The following is a 21,865-nucleotide window of genomic DNA, read 5'->3' as shown; positions in this document are numbered from 1 at the left end:
AGTGACTTGAGGTCATCCTGAAGAACCATAGCAGTGAGAACTGGCTGCAGGAGCCTTCAAGAGACAATGGAAGCCTTCAAATAACTCAGCCCACCAGGATCTACAGTGAATTCATAAAGTATTCAGATCCCCTTCACTTTTTTCAATTTTGTTATGTTGCAGCCTGATACTACAGTTGTTTAAATTCATTTTTTGTCTCATTAATCCACACTCAGTACTCCATAATAGCAATGTGGAAACAGAATTTAGAAATGTTTGTGAATTTATTAAAAAGAAAAAACTGAAATATCACATGTACTTTACTTAGACTTTTTACTCTGGGCTGGGGGATTTTCTACCATTCTTATTACCATATCCTCTCAAGCTATGTCAGATTGGATGTGGACTGTCGGTGGACAGTCTTTTTCAGGTATCTCCAGAGATATTCAATAGGGATCAAGTCAGGGCTCTGGCTGGGCCACTCTAGGACATTCACAGAGTTGCCCCTAAGCCACTCCTGTGTTGTCTTGGATGTGTGCATAGGACCATTGGAAGGTGAACTTTTGGATCAGTCTGAGGTCCTGAGCACTGTGGAACATGTTTTCATTGAGGATATCACTGTTTTTTGCTCCATTCAGTTCTCTCTTAACCCTGACCAGTTTCCCAGTCTCTGCTGCTGAAAAACAAACACTCTCACAGCATGATGCTGCCACTACCATGCTTCATCATTGGGGTGGTATTGGGCAGGTGATGAGTGGTGTCTGGTTTTCTTCAGACAGCACATTTAGAATTGAGGCCAAACAGTTTAATCTTGGTTTCATCTGACAGAGAATCTTGTTCCTCACAGTCGGAGAGTCATTTGGGTTTTGCAAGTGGCCTTTTGTGTCTTTTGCACTGAAAATAGGCTTCTGTCTAGCCATTCTGCCATAAAACCCAGATCAGTGGAGGGCTGCAGTGATAGTTGTCCTTCTGGAACTTTGTCCCATCTCCACACAGGATCTCTGGAGCTTAGTCAGAGTGACCATCAGGTTGGTTCTTGGTCACCTCTCTTACTAAGGCATTTGTCCCCTGATTGCTCAGTTTGGCCAGGCTACCAGCTCTTGAAAAAGAGTTGTGGTTGTGCCAAACTTCTTCCATTTGAAAATTATGGAGGCCACTGTGCTCTTGGGAACCTTCAGTGCAGCAGAATTTTTTTTGTAGCCTTCCCCAGATCTGTACCTTGCAATAATCCTGTCTCCAAGTTCTGCAGGCAGTTCATTTTTCCTCATGGCTTTTGCTGGGATACAGTATGCAGTGTCAGCTGTGAGGCCTTTTATAAAGAAGTGTGTGTCTTTCCAAATCATGTCCAATCAATTTAATTTACCACACGTGGACTCCAGTCAGGGTGAAGGAACATCTGAGCAATGATCAAGAGAAATGGGAAGCACCTGAGCTAAATTTCAAGTGTTGTTGCAAATATGTATGCATAAATACTTATGCCAATGTGATATTTCAGCTTTTCCTTTTCCATACAATTGCAAACATTTTTAAGATTCTCTTTTCACTTTGTCATTATGGGAGTACAACTGTATGAGGCTGCAACATAACAAAACTGAAAAACGTGAAGGGGGTCTGAATACTTTATGAATGCACTGTAATTGCAAACAAAATATTACATTTGAGTAAAATGACCCTTTATTGGGCTATGTAAAAATGTTGGGCCCAATTATTTTTTTTTTTTTTAAGTTGCAAGGGGAGAGTAAAATTCTAAGCAACCCAAAATCACTTGTAAGACATGCTAATATTAGGTAGGTGATGGACAGTCTCTGTCAGGACCTGGATCACCTACTGGTGGTTCTCTGGAAGGAGGGTTGTAATTCCAGTGTCCACCAGTGGGTGTCTGCCAACAGACCCCAGTAATAAGTTTATACCTGATGCTGCTTGCTAGGAGGGTATTCAGGTCTTCCCCTATCAGTGCCTTTCAACTCCTCCCCTTGGTTCCTGATCCCAGTTGTTTCCCCTTTCTCATCTGCTCCCTGCACTTCCAGTTTTCCCCTGCTTTTTGGTGTTCCTCATTGTGTAGCTATTGTATATAGTTAACTGTTAGTTAGGCTTTTGTTTGATAGTTATCAGTCGGGTATTCTGTCACTGGGCTTTTGGTTCACTTATATTTTTATGTTTGATGTGTGCTGGTGTCCAGATGAATTTTGTTTTGCTGTAAATAAATCTCACTTAAAGCATGTATAGCCTGGTCTCAGTTTCCTGAGTGTAGCCGCACAGATCTGGCCATCTCTGCTGTGGATACCTGACAGTCTCACAACTTTGTGGGTTATTATATACAGCTGTGATTTATGAAGTTGGAGTTGTGTGGATCAGCATGTACATTTGGCCAATGTCCAAGTCATTCTGCCATGTGCACTAGGGGGAACAAGATCTGAACACACAAAGACCGCCTGGTGTCTTGCAGCTCATAATCCATGAACAATACAAACAAACAATCATGTTTGCATCACACAGGAGTGCACATAATAATAGGAAGCTTTTTAGCCAAGTCAGGGCCAGTCCTTCCTCCAAGCTATGTGTATTGGGAGTCTAGTCTGATGTAATTCTGGATTTTAAGGGAGCCAAGCCAGGAGTGAGGAAAATGTAATGTTTCCGGGGAGACAAAAATTATACATTTCTGTACACAGTGCAGATGCTGAGATCTAGCTTTGGCTGTCAGCCCTATTTTTGTCAAGCTGAAAATGTTCTTTTCTTAAAATGATCTCTATTTACGTGGGTGGTGTCTGAGCCTCTGGCATTGCATCTCTAGCATACTCTAATGACTGCTGACTCTGTTAACCCACAATTTCCAGGAGAACAAAAAGGAAGATTTTGGTAATGAATTTGAAAATGTAAAATTTATATCAGCCTTTTTAACTTGGCAAAACCCTTATAAATACCTTTCGGGTCTCAGGGAATCCCTACCAAAAATTACTGTATTTATAACTCTCAGTACATTAGCAAGGTGATCGGTGGGAATAATTCTTATAAATCGGTGCCTAGCGGAAAGACTGCACTTTAAAAATAGTTAGAAAAATTATTGGTGTCACTGCTTTCATGTGTGGGAAGTGGAAATTGCTTGTTAATTAAGGGACTCTAAGCAACCTCTGGAGGAACCCTGGTTAAGAAAGACTAATCAGGCATAATTTAGACATAAAATAAAATAAATTCCATAGGAAACCTCAATTACTGCACATATTTTAGCTGAACTGACCTCTCATAGTCTTGCAATGTTACAATAAATTTTCTTTTTAAAGTAAAACTATAGGTTTTTTTATTTTAGATAATGTAGGGGAGAATTATCAGCTTTATAATTTTCTCTCCTTTGGGGAGATTTACCTCCACTTCCTGTCCTAAAGTCAAAACAGGAAGTGAATTAAGGGAATGCCCTGGCCTCCCAGGTCACCAGAACCAGTGTCCCCTCTATTATTTTTCTGGAAACAACCCAAAATTTGTGATTTTCTTTTACTTTGACTTTCAATAATAAAAGGTAAACAGGACAAATAAAGAGGACGAGTCTCCCAAATGGAAGCAGTAGCAATAAAAATCTAACAGGTGTTCTAATCCATCTCCAATCTATCCCAACACAAAAAAAGTTTTTCTTTTAGTTATATATTAAGTATTTTTGAATATGTACTGAACTTACTGGTCTGTTGTAAAATTCTGTTCTTCCTTACTAGGTTACAAATGGCCAGCATTATGTATCTAGCCTACATAAAAAATAGTTCACTATAAAAACAAACACAGAATATTTGTCTTCAACAGAACCCTTGTATGAGTCTGTGCGGAGATCGGGCTGGGGAAATAATGTGAATTCGTCTGTTACAAAAAGTAAGTTATCTCCTTCTTGACATCATGTTTATGGAAAGTAATTTGCTTATCCTGCACACGATCGATCATTATTTTAATAGCACCAATAAAAACCCAACTCCAGGCAATATTTTATTTTAATCTTGGATAGAATAAAGATGTGTTGGCACCCTTGTTTTAATTGCTTCCTCTGGCTCCATTGGGGAGTTTTAACCTATTTCCTGTCCTGTGTCACCTGGACAAAAAGTAAAATTTTCTCAGTTAAAACAGGGAGAGCAATAAAAACTGACAGAGGTTCTAATACATCCCAATTTTATTTAAAAAAATAAAAAAAATGTTTACATTGCCTATGTCCCTTTCTGAAAGTAGGGATGAGTGAACCTGAGAAATGAGGGCTTTCATTGCCTCAAAATTCAGCAAAAATTGGGAGGGTTTAGCCAAATTTGCCATTTTTGGGGGAAATTCATCAGAGTCAATATAAAAAGGTAAATTAGGTTGCTTTTTAGTTTTATGGACCTAAATCCAAAAACAAAAATGTATTATAAATTTCAGCTCAACAATTCACAGGTTTGGTGGCTGTATTTGTTTTCCTTTCAGGTTTTTTTCCTTTATTTTCAAATGGTGATCCAGCCAAAAAGTATTTTTTTTTACAACTTACTTTAACCTCCCTGGAGGTATTCCCGAGTGTAGCTCGGGGTTAACTCTCAGTACCAAAAGTGGTAACCCTGAGCTACACTCGGGATTACCCTGCAGCGTTGCTCAGGGATTCCGTTTCACTTACCTTGTCCTGCGCTCCCGCGATGCCCCCCCTGCAGCGTCCCCGGCCATCTCCTCTGGCCGATGCCAGCATCTGTCTTCCGGGTTCCAGTCCCTGCGAGCGTTGGGACGTACTGGGGCCGAAACAGGCGGGAAATGTAAAAAATTTAAATTTTTTATGATTATTTATATTATAATTTATGATTTCATGTTTCAAATTTTATCATACCCGGGATGTTTACTAGACTCTTGTTCGGAAAGATTTCAGTGAGTTATTCCTAAAAATTACAGGCCTACAATAAAAAAACGACATATTTCCATGCAAAAAAAAAAAAGTACCACTTTGAGCACAGAAATCATACTGCTAGGGAGGTTAACAGACCAGGCTGTCAAGACAAAGCAGCAGTTAGAGGGTTGAAACAAAATTTACTACTGCCAGGGGTGCTTATAATATTCCGCTTTTATTCATGTAAAAGCTTTATCCCCAAAAGGAAAAAAAAAGAAAAAAATATACTTATACCTTCTTAGAAAGTGTTAGCTGGAATTCAGCTTCAGTTTGTTAGTCAAGTCCATCCAAATCTGCTAACACTATCCCCGCCCAGACTGACAATGCTGCTGGCCAAAAGGTGTCTGCTTTACTATTTCATCCCATATGCAGACACCCTAACACAGCAAGTATGTTATTGGCATTATCACCAGGTGAAAAAGAAAAAAAGCCTAAAACAGAAAGCTAATGCAGCTACCACATCTGAGGATTGGTAAATTATACTTGTCCTGATGATAGTTTTTACAGAGACAGAAACTGTTAGGGAATCTATCATTTTACAGATGTCACAGGGGAAAACTTTCTAAGAGGTGGTTTCCCCCAACCTGGAAGCATTCCTTTTACAACATGTAGCTGGTGAGAAATAAAAAGTACTCAACAAAGATCACAAAAAAAAACCCACAACAGTAAATTAAATTATACTTGTTGGATGTGGGAGTGTAGTGCTGCTCAAAGCATCCTGCATATCATCCCACCAGCCATCTCTCTGCTCCAGGTGCTGGTTAATCAAGGAGCACATTCTACTCTGTCCAGCCACAGTAAGACAAGGCCTCGGGTCACACTCTATATGTATCAACCACATATCAAAGCTTCAGCTACATTCCCCACCTGGTGGCCCTGGCCCTAACGCATTTCACCCAGATTGGGGCTTAATCATATATGAAGCCCAATCCAGGTGAAACACAGAGGGGTGTGGCTAACAGGTGGGCACTGTACCTGAAGCTTGCACTTTTACTTTGAGCTGTAGTTGATACACAGAGTGTGTCCCAGGGCTTTGAATTGCAAAATTAAATTAGATTAGTTGGTCAAGTGGGAAATCAAGAAATTAGCTGGATCAGCTGACCATGGTTCCACTGTTTGTTTACATTTTGCAAGACAATTCTCAACTTTCCTGGCCACGCCTGCCAATTACAGAGCAAAAGACTACATTTTACATTAATAGCACGGTCTCCAATTGTCTTTAACTTAAGGATACAGCCACACAGAAATCTATGGGACACTAATGTGCATGCATGGTCCGGACAGTGAGACCTACAGTCAGGTCCATAAATATTGGGACATCGACAACATTTTTGGCTCTATACACCACCACAATGGATTTAAAATGAAATGAACAAGTTGTGCTTTAACTGCAGACTGTCAGCTTCAATTTGAGGGTATTTACATCCAAATCAGGTGAACGGTGTAGGAATTACAACAGTTTGCATATGTGCCTCCCACTTGTTAAGGGACCAAAAGTAATGGGACAATTAACTTCTCAGCTGTTCCATGGCCAGGTGTGTGTTATTCCCTCATTATTCCAATTACAATGAGCAGATAAAAGGTCCAGAGTTCATTTCAAGTGTGCTATTTGCATTTGGAATCTGTTGCTGTCAACTCTCAAGATGAGATCCAAAAGAACTGTCACTATCAGTGAAGCAAGCCATCATTAGGCTGAAAAAACAAAACAAACCCATCAGAGAGATAGCAAAAACATTAGGCGTGGCCAAAACAACTGTTTGGAACATTCTTAAAAAGAAGGAACGCACCGGTGAGCTCAGCAACACCAAAAGACCCAGAAGACCATGGAAAACAACTGTGGTGGATGAGCGAAGAATTCTTTCCCTGGTGAAGAAAACACCCTTCACAACAGTTGGCCAGATCAAGAACACTCTCCAGGAGGTAGGTGTATGTGTGTCAAAGTCAACAATCAAGAGAAGACTTCACCAGAGTGAATACAGAGGGTTCACCACAAGATGTAAACCTATGGTGAGACTCAAAAACAGGAAGGCCAGATTAGAGTTTGCCAAACGACATCTAAAAAAGCCTTCACAGTTCTGGAACAACATCCTATGGACAGATGAGACCAAGATCAACTTGTACCAGAGTGATGGGAAGAGAAGAGTATGGAGAAGGAAAGGAACTGCTCATGATCCTAAGCATACCACCTCATCAGTGAAGCATGGTGGTGGTAGTGTCATGGCGTGGGCATGTATGGCTGCCAATGGAACTGGTTCTCTTGTATTTATTGATGATGTGACTGCTGACAAAAGCAGCAGGATGAATTCTGAAGTGTTTCGGGCAATATCTGCTCATATTCAGCCAAATGCTTCAGAACTCATTGGACGCCGCTTCACAGTGCAGATGGACAATGACCCAAAGCATACTGCAAAAGCAACCAAAGAGTCTTTTAAGGGAAAGAAGTGGAATGTTATGCAATGGCCAAGTCAATCATCTGACCTGAATCCGATTGAGCGTGCATTTCACTTGGTGAAGACAAAACTGAAGGGAAAATGCCCCAAAAACAAGCAGGAACTGAAGACAGTTGCAGTAGAGGCCTGGCAGAGCATCACCAGGGATGAAACCCAGCGTCTGGTGATGTCTATGTGTTCCACACTTCAGGCTGTAATTGACTGCAAAGGATTTGTAACCAAGTATTAAAAAGTGAAAGTTTGATTTATGATTATTATTCTGTCCCATTACTTTTGGTCCCCTAACAAGTGGGAGGCACATATGCAAACTGTTGTAATTCCTACACCATTCACCTGATTTGGATGTAAACAACCTCAAATTAAAGCTGACAGTCTGCAGTTAAAGCACATCTTGTTCGTTTCATTTCAAATCCATTGTGGTGATGTATAGAGCCAAAAATTTGAGAATTGTGTTGATGTCCCAATATTTATGGACCTGACTGTATGTCACTTGATGTAAACAAACACCTGGTTGTAAACAAACATCTCTAAGAATGAAGTATGTATGCATCTATGGTGGGTTAGGTTAAGTCAAGGAAAGGGTCAAAAGGATTAATGCACTTTGTATAAATTGTGCTTATCCTTTAGGTCAGGGGTGGGCAACTGTGGCCCTTCAGCTGTTGTAGAACTACAAGTCCCATGAGGCATTGCAAAACTGACAGTTACAACCATGACTCCCAAAGACAGAGGCATGATGGGACTTGTAGTTCACCAACAGCTGGAGGGCCACAGTTGCCCACCCCTGCTTTAGGTGATAAAATCATTTTAAGGAATGGATAAATATACGGTTATACAATCAGGACCATATTTCAGGATATAAAGGGTCGTTATTCTGAGTATGTGGCCATCTGGAGGAAGTGAGGTTGTTGCTTAGTGCCACAGATCTGTCAGTCCAGTTGTCATCATATCATGGACAGATCAGAAAAGCATTGGAGGATATGGGGGTCACTGCACAGCTCCCTGCTTCAAAAAGCCGTCTACTCAGTCAGCATAGACACAGGAGCGTAGGGGACAGCAGGGTGGCAAGCAATGGCTTTTTCCTCAATAAACTGACACCATAATTCTCTGGGCACTAAAATCAATCATACTATATATTTCAGAATATCAGCAGTAAATAAAACCATAGCCTTCAAAACAAATCCTCCTGACCCCACCAACTCAAATATTTATTATATGACTATCATGGCAGCTTGCCAGGAAATCAGATTGTGTTTCTTCTGTCACATTGGGAGCAGAAGGGTCTACATACATATCTGTGTCGTCCTCAGCAACCCATCAGCATGTTCTTATCAATCTCCAACTTTCAGCATGAAAGTGGAAATCTGGCTAGCTGCTACAATCAACACAAGTCTCTGAAATGTTGGCGTTTTTTTTTTTTTTTTAATGTTGCTGATGTTCTGGTCTTATATTTTTCTGCATATTATAATGTCGCCACTTTTTTTTATCCCCGTTACATTGACACGCCATCTGCTGCAAGGGACGATGTGTGGAGCAATATACCGCTTTACACTTTCATTTTCAATGACTGTATTTTGTTGTTAGCTGGATTTCCTAAAACGGCAGTATAAAACAGCCATGTTTAGAATAGTCTATGGACCAAAACTGACAAATGTAATAAAAATTTTAAAGATATACAAGTAGATTATTCACCTATCATCTGACCACCTTAGGGGTGTCTGTGTGCTGATGGGTTCCTGAGTCTGAACTTTTGTGTCATGCAGCTTTATACAGGGGTGGCACGGTGCACAAACGCTTGATTATGAGTGGAAACAGCAGCAGTCAAATTATTTTTTCCAATCTGTCTGATCACATTCCCTTCTAACCCCACCTGTTTTGCTGTGGATGTCTGCTGGTGACCCACAGATATTAGATCATCTCCTAATCTGGACATATTGCCATGTGTCTATGGGCACCTTTAGATCATAGCCCAGCCAGCTGTCTCACCAGGAAATGTGGATGAAGAGACATTTGCCCCACCTGATTACAATACACCTCAGGACTTTATTCCATAGAGAAGAGAATGATCACTCATCACACAGAGTTTCCCAAAAGTGTAACATTTCTGTTTGTGATAATCGACACGTATCATTACAGACATCTATATAATGATGACAATGTACACAGTGCTTTAAAAACCTTTTTAACAATTCACATCAGTCCCTGCCTTCAAGGAGCTTACAATCTAAAGTGCCTATCTCACATGCATACATACACATAGCAAGGCCAATTTAAGGCTAGTACATAATTAGACGTAAAAAAATAAAATAAAAGTAAAATAAATGCTTTCAAAGCGATCATACGATAATTTGGTCATTAGTATACAGCTTTCGAGAGCCGATCTTGTCAGTTCATGTGAAATTATTTAAAGGGACAAACCCGAAAATGTTTCTCATACAATACCAGAACATACAATTTTCATTTAAACAGAACAGTGTTAATCTGAAAAAAAAAATTGAAAGTCCAAAACCACGCATGCTCAGAAACAAAGGAATACATTATTAGACAATGCATTACAGCACTTCTGAAATTGTATTCTGTCATACAAGAATTTTTGTAACTTTAGTAACCTCTTCGATATGAGACTATCATATACAAAAAAAACCAAAAAACGGACGATCATTCATCCGATATTCTCATCACGTGTACAAGGCTTTAGACAGAAGCCAATTAACCTACCAGTAAGTCTCTGGAGTGTAGGAGGAGTACCTAAAGAAAGGCCAAGAAAGCACAGGGAGATCATGCAAACTCCATGCACATAGTATCCTGGTGGGTATTTGAACCAAAGACCCTAGTCCTACAGGACAGAAGTGATAAATACTATGCCACAATGCTGTTTATTACTTTACAGGGAGGCCATACAAGAGCAATAATCACCTAAACAATACATTATATGTCCGAAGTATGAGGACACTTCTCCAAATGATTGAGTTAATGTGTGTAAGCCACACCGAGGTGCATCAAGTCAAACACATAACCTTGCATACTCCATTAACAAACAATGGCAGTAGAATGTGTCATACGTCTTTGGATCAATTGGGATGTCCAACATAACCCTACAAATGTTCCTTTGGCTAAATGGGCACAAATTCATGCTCCAATATCTCCTGGAAAGCCTTCCCAGAAGAGGGGAGCCTGCTATAGTCACAAAGAGTGGGGAGCAAATACATATCAGTGGTTTTGGAATGGCATGTCCACTAAGATGCTAAAAGGTGAGATGGTCAGGTGTCCACAGACTTTTGACTGGCATGTACGACTCCTCTTTTACTCCTATAATTGCACCTGACTTATTGAAGTATGTTGGACTGTAGTTTATGCCATGTTTAATGTAATGTGTTATGTTTACAGGTCCTCCCATTGGAGGAACACAAAATGTGAATAAAAATGCAGAACAGCAACGTCCACAGCCAGGTATTACTCTCCACAACATGATATGTGACTGTGTGAAAGGCGGTGGGATGCATCAGAGGCGGTTGATGTGTTAGCATTCATATGCACATCAGTATTGTCATCAGTTAAGGGGGTCTGTTTATAGTGGGGAGTGGTTACCAAAATCTACCAGACACCAAAGTGTTATAAAAACTGCACTGGCAATCTACAACCCACTCATAAAATGCAGGCTGTGGAGTCCACTGTGACCCTCCGAGGTCTCTGCATAATACTGCAGAGATAACTCCACAATTGGAGAGGACATGACATTACAAGGTCAGATGGCTACATTGTCTTCCTCCCTGCTAATTATTTATGTATTTTGTTTCATTCAATGGACAGTAATTCATTTGCTTTGGAGCTGGCTCATATGTGTGATACAGTCCTGTGTTCTATAAATATGCTGATATTTTTTGATTGAAAGCATTGGTAAAAGGCACACAGCTGCTTCAAAAGTGGGACTCAGAGTTTCTCCACACAGCTAGTCAAGTTACATGTGCCAACATGTTGAAGAATAAGGCTTTATGCACATGGCTGTACAGGGGCAGTACAGTGTGCAGAGCTTGTTTTATGACATTTCTGGGACCCATTGACACAGTGTACAGCCACTTACTGAGATGCATTAGAAGAGGCGGCTGTACGTGGTTGTGCACTGGGAGTTGTGCAAACACCCGTAATGACACATGTTCTGAATGCAGATAGCATGCATACCAGTGCTTCAGGCAGCCACCAATGAATTGCCTATACATACCTCTTCTAATGCATCTCAGTGAGTGGCTGTACTGTATGTGGCAGTAGTGGGTCCCAGGAATGTCATTACACAGGCTCTATGAACTGTACAATCCCCGGGCAACCATATGCATGAGGCCTAGGACTAAACATGCAAGAGATCAATATGGAGAAATGTTTCTTTTGCTGCAGATTTTTTTTTTAAATGGTTTCAAAAACAAATATATACATAGTCAAGATAAACATAGGGACTTGGTTGATTCCTGCATCTGACAACTTGCTTTCCAGGAATTTGTTTAGTATGTTGCAGTGTAATGGAATATTTAAATTTTTAGGTTTATTTGTAATGTAAATAACCAGCAAACAGGAAACTAAAAATAGACAACCGGTAAAAACAAAACAAAGCTGCAATCTGATAAAACCTAATCAGCTAAGATCCCTCCTGTACTCTAGGTGTACTGTCCTCCTCTGTACAGCATCAGCAGAACCCAATGAGATATCCCCACTCAGTGTCTGACCAGCCTATCCCTGTGCCAAGCACTGCCAGAGAGGGGCCTTGCTAAGTCTGTCAATACGTCAGTAGAATTTTGTTAAAAAAATCTTTGTGTTTGGAACATTTATTAAGTGTTCTTGCATAGCAAGGAACACTTATTGTTATCTCACATATATATTCTTATTATAGCCATATTTGCCACGCTAACTCCTCCCACAGTTTTTACACTACAAAGACAAGTAATATATCAAAACGTGCGCATTGTTCCCGATCGGATTGCTATTACTTTGTGGAACGTTTTGCCAAATCGTTCAAGAAATATTGCGGTTTTTGTGGCAAAATTTTCCCATAGGAATGCATTGAGCAGCACAGCACAGCTAGAGTGTGCAAAGGAAAAATCAGAAAAATCAGAACATGATTTGTAAACTGCCATAACTATGTCATTTTCAAGCCCACCTACACATATCTTATATCAGAACGTTCAGCTAACCCTGCTGTCACTAAAAATGTTCACGGCTAGGACATACTCCTGATAGTTTTCACAATATGACCATTTGTTTGCACCTCACCCCTCCCATTGACTTTCATTGAAACTCCACTCTAGATACCTGACATTTTAAGGGACGTTTTTAAACTGCGACTGTGCCTTCATTTTTAATATTGCAGAGACATACTATATATCAAAATTTAGGTCTGTTTCTTGTGATTGTCACAATATAAACCTTTTCACGGTAGCATTTATACTTTTAAAACTACAAGTGTTTGAAGATGGCAATCGCCAGTGATGTTGGCAAGTTTGAGCAGTGTGTTTAGAACAGAGCTTCTCACACACCTGTGACTGACTGAGGTAACAGGTGCACCAAAGGTCACTCAGGGGGCAGCTGAGTCACATTAGAGTGAGAAGTGAGAAAGGTACAGTGTGGAAGGAAAAATCAGAACATGATTTGTAAACTGCCATCACTCTGTCATTTTCAAGCCCACCTACACATATCTTATATCAAAACGTTCAGCTAACCCTGCTGTCACTAAAAATGTTCACGAATGCCAGTAGTGTACCGCGCTCCAATATATTCTACCTTATGTGATATAATGAATTCATAAGTGTACCACCGATAATCAAATAATTACATCAATTAATTATACTTAAATATATGATTTGTGTAAATATATAAAATAAATTAATTTATCAATGTGAAAAAACAAAAAACTATGAATGAAAAATATAAATAAAAAATAAAAAATATTTGCAGTGGGAATGACAGCTCCTTCTGTATAAATGAGATGGTGTTATTATTCAGTCTGGATAAAAATAAAATAAAAATAAAATAAAATTAAAATAAAATTAAAATAAAAATAAACATAAAAATAAAATAAAAATAGTAAAAATAAAAATAAAAAAAAAATGAAAATGAAAATAAAAATTAAAATTAAAATTAAAATAAAAATAAAAATAAAATTAAAATTAAAAAAAAAATAAAAATAAACATAAACATAAAATACAATTAAAATTAAAATTAAATTAAATTAAAATAAAAATTAACATAAAATTAACATAAAATTAACATAAAATAAAAATAAAATAAAAATAAAATTAAAATAAAATTAAAATTAAAATTAAAATAAAATGAAAATGAAAAATAAAATAAAAATAAAAATAATAAAAATAAAAATGAAAAAAAAAAAAAATTCAAAATAAATAATTGATATCCCGGATAAGACACTATGTTTCTTTTCTTTAATATTTAATTAATACTAATTTTAGCACGCAATTAATTAATTAATTCGTAATTAATTTGTAATATTTTATTATTTATATATTTTTCACATATATTTTTTTATAATTTTTTATGTATATCAATTAACAATAGAGTTTATATATAGAAAGAAAACTCCTAGTGGCTCACAAGTAACTATCCAACTTTTTATAAAAATGTTCACGGCTAGGACATACTCCTGATAGTTTTCACAATATGACCATTTGTTTGCACCTCACCCCTCCCATTGACTTTCATTGAAACTCCACTCTAGACACCAGAAATTTTAAGGGACGTTTTTAAACTGCGACTGTGCCTTCATTTTTTATCTTTCAGAGGCATACTATACATCAAAATTTAGGTCTGTTTCTTGTGATTGTCACGGTAGCATTTATACTTTTAAAACTACAAGCGTTTGAAGATGGCAATCGCCAGTGAACTTGGCAAGTTTAAAAAGCCTGTTTAGAACAGCCATGCTGACATTCCTCTCAGAGTGAGTTGTCATAGCAACCCAGCTGTCTCAGCACAGTGAGCCTACTCCGCCCTCTCCAGGTGCAGCAACCAAAGGTCATTCAAGAGGCAGATGACTCACCAGGCTGGACTGTGAGCTTCAAAATACAAGCTGAAATGCATTTCTCACTATCAGGCTTGCAATGTGCACTGCTTACATTTCATCAATCATTTGGTAAAGGCTGCGGCAAGAACACTTTACACAATTTCCCCAGAAATTGTAGATTTTCTAGTTCAATTATCTAATGGTTAATGGGTTCAAATCAACATGTTTTTGACTGTAATGACCAACAACTCAAAGGGGCGGAATGGAAAATGTTCCACCAACTCAATTGTAATTGTTAATGTGTTGTGTTTTTTTAGGTAAAATTACACATATTGTAAGCAGCAGGCCGGGGAAAAAATGTAAAGGCTTTTAAATGAAATTAGTTGATTCATTGATGGCATGATTAAATGTTTTGATGAACAATTTTTCAAAATTTCCATACGAATGATCGAGAACAACAATCTAAGTGTACGGCTAATTTAAACCTACACAGACTTTAAGAAAGTCGGCATTTGCATAGGAACTGCATTGTGAAGGGAGGGACAATGATCATGAATGGTATATTCTGGAACTTTATTGTGATTACACCTAGGGGGATGGGGGAGGTTGAGGTGAGTTTTTGTCAGACTACGGGTTTACTGGAAGAGAATAATGTTAAAAATTATGTAATCAGAGCGCAAAGTAAAAATAATCTATAATTACCAATCTTTGCAACTAATTTATTTATTAGTAATTATTGTAGAGTGGCCATGCTACAGTTACTATTACATTTGCAAGTAAAAGAATTTGGTAGCTGCATGGCGCACAGCTTTCATGAAATGTGTGAAGGGAGCATGTACAATAAATGAGACCACAATGCAGAATACACATTTACATGATCTGTTTTCCTTTTTAGATCCCTACCAAATACTGGGACCCACCAGCAGTAGGCTGGCAAATCCAGGTGAGAAAAACAACTTTATACGCCATTTCTACATAAATGAAAAGCACGTTTCTGTATTTTTCAACAGGCAGAATGTTTACATAAAAAGCGACGTTATGGATTAATAAGGAGGTCTGAGCACCCTCTGTAGTCCTCATACAAAGATGTATAGCAGCTTTGTATAGCCGCTTTCTCTACAGACTTCTTCAGATTATTACTAAAGTGCGCAATGAAATATATGTGAATTTTTAACTGTAACATTTATACTGTAGTTGGCAATTCAGCATTCAAATTTACAATCCAAATCCTAGAACCCAAAAGTCAACTTCCACAGGCATACTTATTACATTCTTGAGTAGACACTGACCCCTAGTGGATACTTTGGTTCATGCAGACATTTTGAGAAACAGTTCTATGTATGGGCAACAACAGTGTATACAAAAAATATCATTTTCTGTTGAAAAGGTGTGTGTGTGTCAAGGTTATCAATCCACCAATCTCAGAAGAAAGCCATTTACAGCAGTGTAAAAGCCACCTCACAGTTAATAAAGTATATTACACAACTCTGCATATTGCACAGACATTTCTACAGATTTTCAGTGAGGATTACCTCAAATTTATAATTTCTTCCCATCATACTGATATTCACTGATCATCCTGCAGAATGTATGTAGGTTACACAGGAAGCAAGAACCCCCCAGGCCATTATTATAAGTATGAAATGCAACTTATTACATAGTACAAATTAGCATTCAGACTATTATTATTATTATACAGGATTTATATAGTGCCAACAGTTTGCTCAGCGCTTTACAATATAACGGGAAACAATACAGCAACAATCCAGTTCAATACAAGAGGGATAGGAGGACCCTGCTCCTCGGAGCTTATAATCTAGGAGACTATGTGAAATGTAATGTTAAATATTACACTGCAAACTTAACAAGGGATCCAAAGCTGTCTGGACTATGAAGTTCAGTGTTTATTAATGGAAGCAACAGAACAGCTGTCTTCACTCTGCTGCATCACAGTAAGGTGCAATAAAATGTACCCATTACTACAACACACAATACTCTGGTGTGTTGCAGTGCAATTTATTTCATATTTTACACCAATACATAAGTACAGTGGGTGACAACAGACCTGCTCTGTAGCTCACAGAACACTACATCACAATGTGTTTTTTCTCCCCTTGCCATTCGTTATCAGCCAATTGATAACATATGAAGTACTGCATGTGGTTGCGCATGCAGAACACAGTATGGGTTAGGGTAAAGAGGGCCTTATACAGGTTACATTTGATTCTGCAATTTACTATTCACCTTTCACTGTGATCCCTGTATACTTATAATATTATTCTAATATGATTACTTGTTAGAAGGCAATTAAGCTGCAAGCAAAAAAGTGACGAGTGTTTACTCCCAAACTATTTGTACATACTGTATATTCAAATGGTTTGAGAATAATTATCAGTCACTTTTTTTGCTTGCATTGTTTATAGCGGTTGCATGGAATATATAAATTATAAGATAATTGTTAACATAATACAGAAATTGTGTCATATTTACAATACAATTTATACAAAATTAGTTAAAGTGGAACCCCAGTCAAAACTTTTTTAGCTTCACAGTAACTGTCACTCAAAGCCTGCAATCTGCTCATCTCTGTGGCTTTACGTGCCGGCTGATGGAGCTTGTCAACGCTCTCAAACTTGGAATGAACAAACAAGTTGACCCGCAGTCATGGTGGCAAGTGCCCCAGTGGCAATAAAGACCTCACACTTTTTCCCACCTTACTCTATCCAAAAAAATACGTTTTGGGCAAACAATTTGGTCACTCTCCACCGGCATCAGCTTTCACAAAGATTTATTTAAAAAAAAAAAAAAGTCCCCTCAGACTGTCTCACTCTGAGATGTTTTACCCAAAAAAGTACTTAGGGCTTGCACACACCAAACCATGCATAAAAACACATGAAAAAAACGTGCATTAATATGTATTTATATGCATTTTCATATGAATTTCAGTGTGTTAAGACAGTTAATATGGAAAAAACACACATCTATGTATGTCAGTGGTCATATCAATTTTAATTTACTTCTCTGTGTTGCTTTGCAGAAACCTGCTTTCTTCTAGTGCAGAAAAACACAGGTCTCTGCTTGTAGCGTGAACTCCTTTTTTTTTTTTACCTTGTCCTCTACTGAGGTCATTGGAGAGCGGCCAGCTTTTCTGTTAAAACTTTTTTTTAATCTTTGGATAGAGCAGGGTGTGAAACACTTAAACACTTAGTAAGGGGAAATCACATTGTTTGCAGTCATTACTGGAATATCAGGAGACATCTTTCAATATGGAACATTGTGGGGATGTCCCCCTATTTCACCATCAACAAAAAAAACAAAAACACAACAGCAGGTGGCAGAAATAAGGTGGACTTTATTATTTAATAGTTCTTGTTCTTTTGTCTCCCGCAGGCAGCGGCCAGATCCAGCTGTGGCAGTTTCTCCTAGAGCTGCTCTCAGACAGTGCCAACGCTAACTGTATCACCTGGGAGGGCACCAATGGAGAGTTCAAAATGACAGACCCCGATGAGGTGGCACGGAGATGGGGCGAGCGGAAAAGCAAACCCAACATGAACTATGACAAATTAAGCCGGGCGTTGAGATACTACTATGACAAAAATATTATGACTAAGGTTCACGGCAAACGTTATGCCTACAAATTTGACTTTCACGGGATTGCTCAAGCTCTGCAGCCTCATCCCACCGAAACATCTATGTACAAGTATCCATCGGAATTCTCATATATGCCACCTTACCACACTCACCAACAGAAGGTTAACTTTGTCCCTTCGCACGCTTCGTCTATGCCAGTAACATCGTCTGGCTTTTTTGGACCAACGTCACCATACTGGAGTTCACAGAATGCAAACATCTACCAAAACCCGGGCCTTCGGCATCCTAACAGCCACGTCCAGCCACACCTGGGAAGCTTCTATTAGACTTCTGCCTCCTTTTGTCCTAACTCAGTTGGCGGCTATTCCCTGACATACATCTCAATGTTGTGGGCAAAATCCCCAAATCAACTTGGAGTCCAAAGTGAACAAGCTTGATACCATATCAGTATTCATTTTACATTTTCTTTTTCCTCTCTGTTGGAGTGGAATATGACCTCTGTGAGCCAGTATCAGTTCAAGCTTGTTCCTGCCAGGAAACTGACAGTTTGCTTGAACCCTAGGATGCGATATGGAAATTCAACCAGCACACATATAAGATCTAACCAAGAAAATTCTAATATACTATTTTAAATCTTGACATTTATGTGAGCACGTTTTGACCTTTGAACTTTATATATTCTCAGATGCACTGGATGGCACAGGGATAGTCTTTAAAGCCAATTGGAATAACAACATATAAAGACATTAATAAGGGCCGTACTTATTACCTATTGGAGTACAGAACATTCCAACAGCTATTGTCACTGTATACAGTGCAGGAAGATTAGCTCGAGGTAGCGCTTTAAGGACACAGTTCACTCACTAATTTTTCTTTTAGGGTTTTCCTTGTTCACTTTTATTTATAAGAAAGTTAATAACACTTAGAGAGCATGCATGGCAACCAATCAGCTTCTATCTTCTGCTTGTTCAGTTAAGCTTTGAAAATGAAAGATAGAAGCTGATTGGCTGCCATGCACAGCTGTTTCAGTTTTGATAAATTCCCCTCATAGGTTTCTCATGCAGGGGGTTCACCCACAATCCACAAAGCAACTAATCAACCCCCTGGCTTGAGTGGCTACATTGCCACTCCTCTGGGCCACAGGCTTAGGCCATTGACTGTCCAGACAGTACTCAAAATCTCTGTGCACACATGCAGCTCTGGCCACTCTTGCAGCCACTTGAACACCTGGCGGGTGGGGGGTGGAGCCCTCAACTGTTGTCAGAAGGGCTGTGCGCACTTGTCCAGTTAGTGCAGTGGTTGTCTGCAGACCCAGAATTGGAGGCTTCCCCCCCCCCCCCCAAGACTCAACAAAAAAAACCCTGGGCTCCAGGACCCAAACAAAGTTTTACCAATCTCCAAAGAAACTGAAAATGCTGCTTCCTCCCAATGATGCAAGCACCTTGGAGCCCCTCAATCTGCCTGGTTGAGAACTCTGGGTGTATACTGTGACAAGGCACCTTACTGTCACATAGTCATTCTATTTAATACAATAGCTTTAATTAATAAAGTTCCTTTTAAACTTGTTTGAGTTCTTTAAAAAAAGCAGGTTGAATAGTGCTTCGAGAAGACAAGGGTGGCCATGGTCTGTTTTTAGTGGAGATCCATTTTAACTATTATTTTAACATTTCTGAGAAATACAAAAAAAGAAAAGACAAAATTAGAAAGCCTCTAAAAAAGGTCTGGACTTGCCCAGTAAAGTTAAATAAATCCAAATTATTGTCCCAAATGGATGACCTAAATAATGATAAATGAAACCTATAATAAAACATCCATATGAACAAATATATAAACATAATTTATTGTGAACACATTTTATTTTTATGTTTATTTTTGCATATATATGTTTTGTTATTATAGGTTTTGTTTTTGTTTAGTATTTCTGTTTGCAGCAGTATTATTGCCTTTTGGGGCATTAATCTGGTTTGGATATTTAGTTTGAAGTTAGCTTTTTGGTGACATGGATGTCAGTACTCATTTAAACACTAGTAGCTGTACAAACCTCAGCCCCATGTGTGTATGTTTACACTTACAATATACATAAAAAAGGACAAACAAAAAACAGAACTAGTGACTACTAAAGTCCGTAAAAAGTTGCTATATAGTGAAAGACCTTAATACTTAAAGTGTACAAATAACCAAAACTTTTTTTGGCATAAAGTATGAAAGACTTAAAGGCCATGTCTTTTTTCTGTGTTTCCACATTATAGGAAACATATTTCAGCTGCCAGAACAGGAATAGAGGGGAAATCTTCCAATGGGGACACCTGTTCTGGTGACAAATGTCTTAAAAGGGAAGAGGGGAATATCCTCTCACTTCCTATTGCTTCTCTAGGACAGGAAGTCAAGGGTAATCTCCTGAATGGGACATATACAGGAAAATATTCTGAGGAGAGTTTTAACCTTACTATCCTATAAAGGAAGTACAATTGGGCTAAGCTATACAAATGAACTCAAGTAGGATCGTAAAAGTTAATGCTAAAGATGAAATTCAGGATAAGCAAATGTTACAAGAATACAAAAGGTATGCGTTTTCTTACCTGACTCTTGATGTGTTTTGTGTATTTCTTCCAGATATGTGCAGTAATCTAGTGTGAACCAGGAACGTTCTGATAATAAAGACTAGTCGCTGCTGCTCTCTCCTTGTGCAGGGTGACTGATCTTGTTTCTACCCGTCCTGTTTCTGCAGGCAGCCTGTAGTGAATAGGACCTGCTGGGTTCCTCCCACAGCTTTGCTTTCTTCACAGTGATAGTGATTATGTCACTTCTACAAGGTAATATCTGGGTTTGCAAAGACATTTGGTGCACAAAAAAGATTTATATCCTTTGACGATATTGAAAAATATATTTAAATTACAGCTTTTAATTGTCATACTGTTTGATATGCTTCCTCAGCCTCAGCACATGCCTACTATGGCCAGTAGGTGTATACAGCTACAGGCCACATCTGGGTGGAAGCAGTGGCATCTCTACAGTGGTCTGATACAGCCCCTGTCTTGTCACTGCTATAGCTCTACAACCAGCAAAGCTCAAACTCCCTTCTGAATGCAGCTCTGACTGTGGTTCACAGGCTTGTGTGTGTGTCAGACTCTCACTTAGAGTGCAATGGTCTATAGCTGTATGCTCCCACTGACTATAGGAGTTTTGTGCAAAGGATGGGGAAATAAAAAATGAGATCATTAGCATTTCCTTTTTCAATCCTGCCTGAATTATTTGGTATAGTATATTGGAAACATTCAAACCACTTTAATGTGCAAAATCATGTATGTAGTTGTGTGTGGCACCACACCACACCAAACTGAACGTATGTGAATGGGGCCTTATAGTAACATAAGGTTTTAGGAGGTTAGGGTTACATTCTTACAGAAGACAAGAGTAAATGTCAGGGGAATTGAAAGTAAAATGTATCCAAATGAGATTTTTTTTTTATGGAGTAGGGAAGGCCTAGAACCCTTGTTAGGTGTTTATTGCTGTCTCGGTTGTTCCTGGGAAGTCCAGAATTTTACAGCTGTCACCAGAACAGAAACAGAGGTGAACTCTTCCAAAGAGGACATCTGTTAGTGTAACAACAGTATAAGAGGGGATTTCCTCTCATTTTGGAGATATTTCCTCTCTCTTTCTGTTGGGTCTCAAAAAAAAAAAAAAGTAATAAAAGTTATTGCCCTAGATCTACTCAACAGCATTATTATATAATTTTTTTAAGGCAGTGAGAGAACTAATAAGTGTTAGAGAAGCTATACAAAATGAGAACAGTCTGGGGAGCTGAAAGACACTACAAAGCTGTTGGGGCCAAGACCTAAAATACCGAATATGACTCCCTACATGTGATATACAAATTTACAAGCTGTACAAAGAAAAAAAAGAGTTTATGAACTCAATAATAAGATGATTTACATTAAGCTCACCTAGGACAGGAGTGCATAAGGAAGTGCTCTC

At 38.6% G+C, this 21,865-nt stretch overlaps 1 protein-coding gene across 1 annotated transcript in view; it reads left to right on the top strand.

Moving 5' to 3' along the window:
- FLI1 (Fli-1 proto-oncogene, ETS transcription factor) overlaps positions 1-21,592 on the top strand; it is a 133,538-nt gene extending 111,946 nt beyond the window's left edge. Inside the window, exons 6-9 of the mRNA XM_089652096.1 lie at positions 3,766-3,831; positions 10,687-10,749; positions 15,195-15,242; positions 17,690-21,592. Of these exons, the coding sequence (XP_089508222.1) occupies positions 3,766-3,831; positions 10,687-10,749; positions 15,195-15,242; positions 17,690-18,216 (704 nt within the window). The 3' untranslated portion in view covers positions 18,217-21,592. The remainder of the gene's footprint in view (positions 1-3,765; positions 3,832-10,686; positions 10,750-15,194; positions 15,243-17,689) is intronic.
- The last annotated feature ends 273 nt before the right edge of the window (positions 21,593-21,865 follow it).

This window comes from Staurois parvus, unplaced genomic scaffold (assembly GCF_062004578.1).
Source record: "Staurois parvus isolate SC_StPar_1 unplaced genomic scaffold, SC_StPar_1.0 ptg000671l, whole genome shotgun sequence".
NCBI classification, from domain to species: domain Eukaryota; kingdom Metazoa; phylum Chordata; class Amphibia; order Anura; family Ranidae; genus Staurois; species Staurois parvus.
Note: the sequence above shows the minus strand (reverse complement) of the source record. Positions and strands in the feature narration are given on the sequence as shown.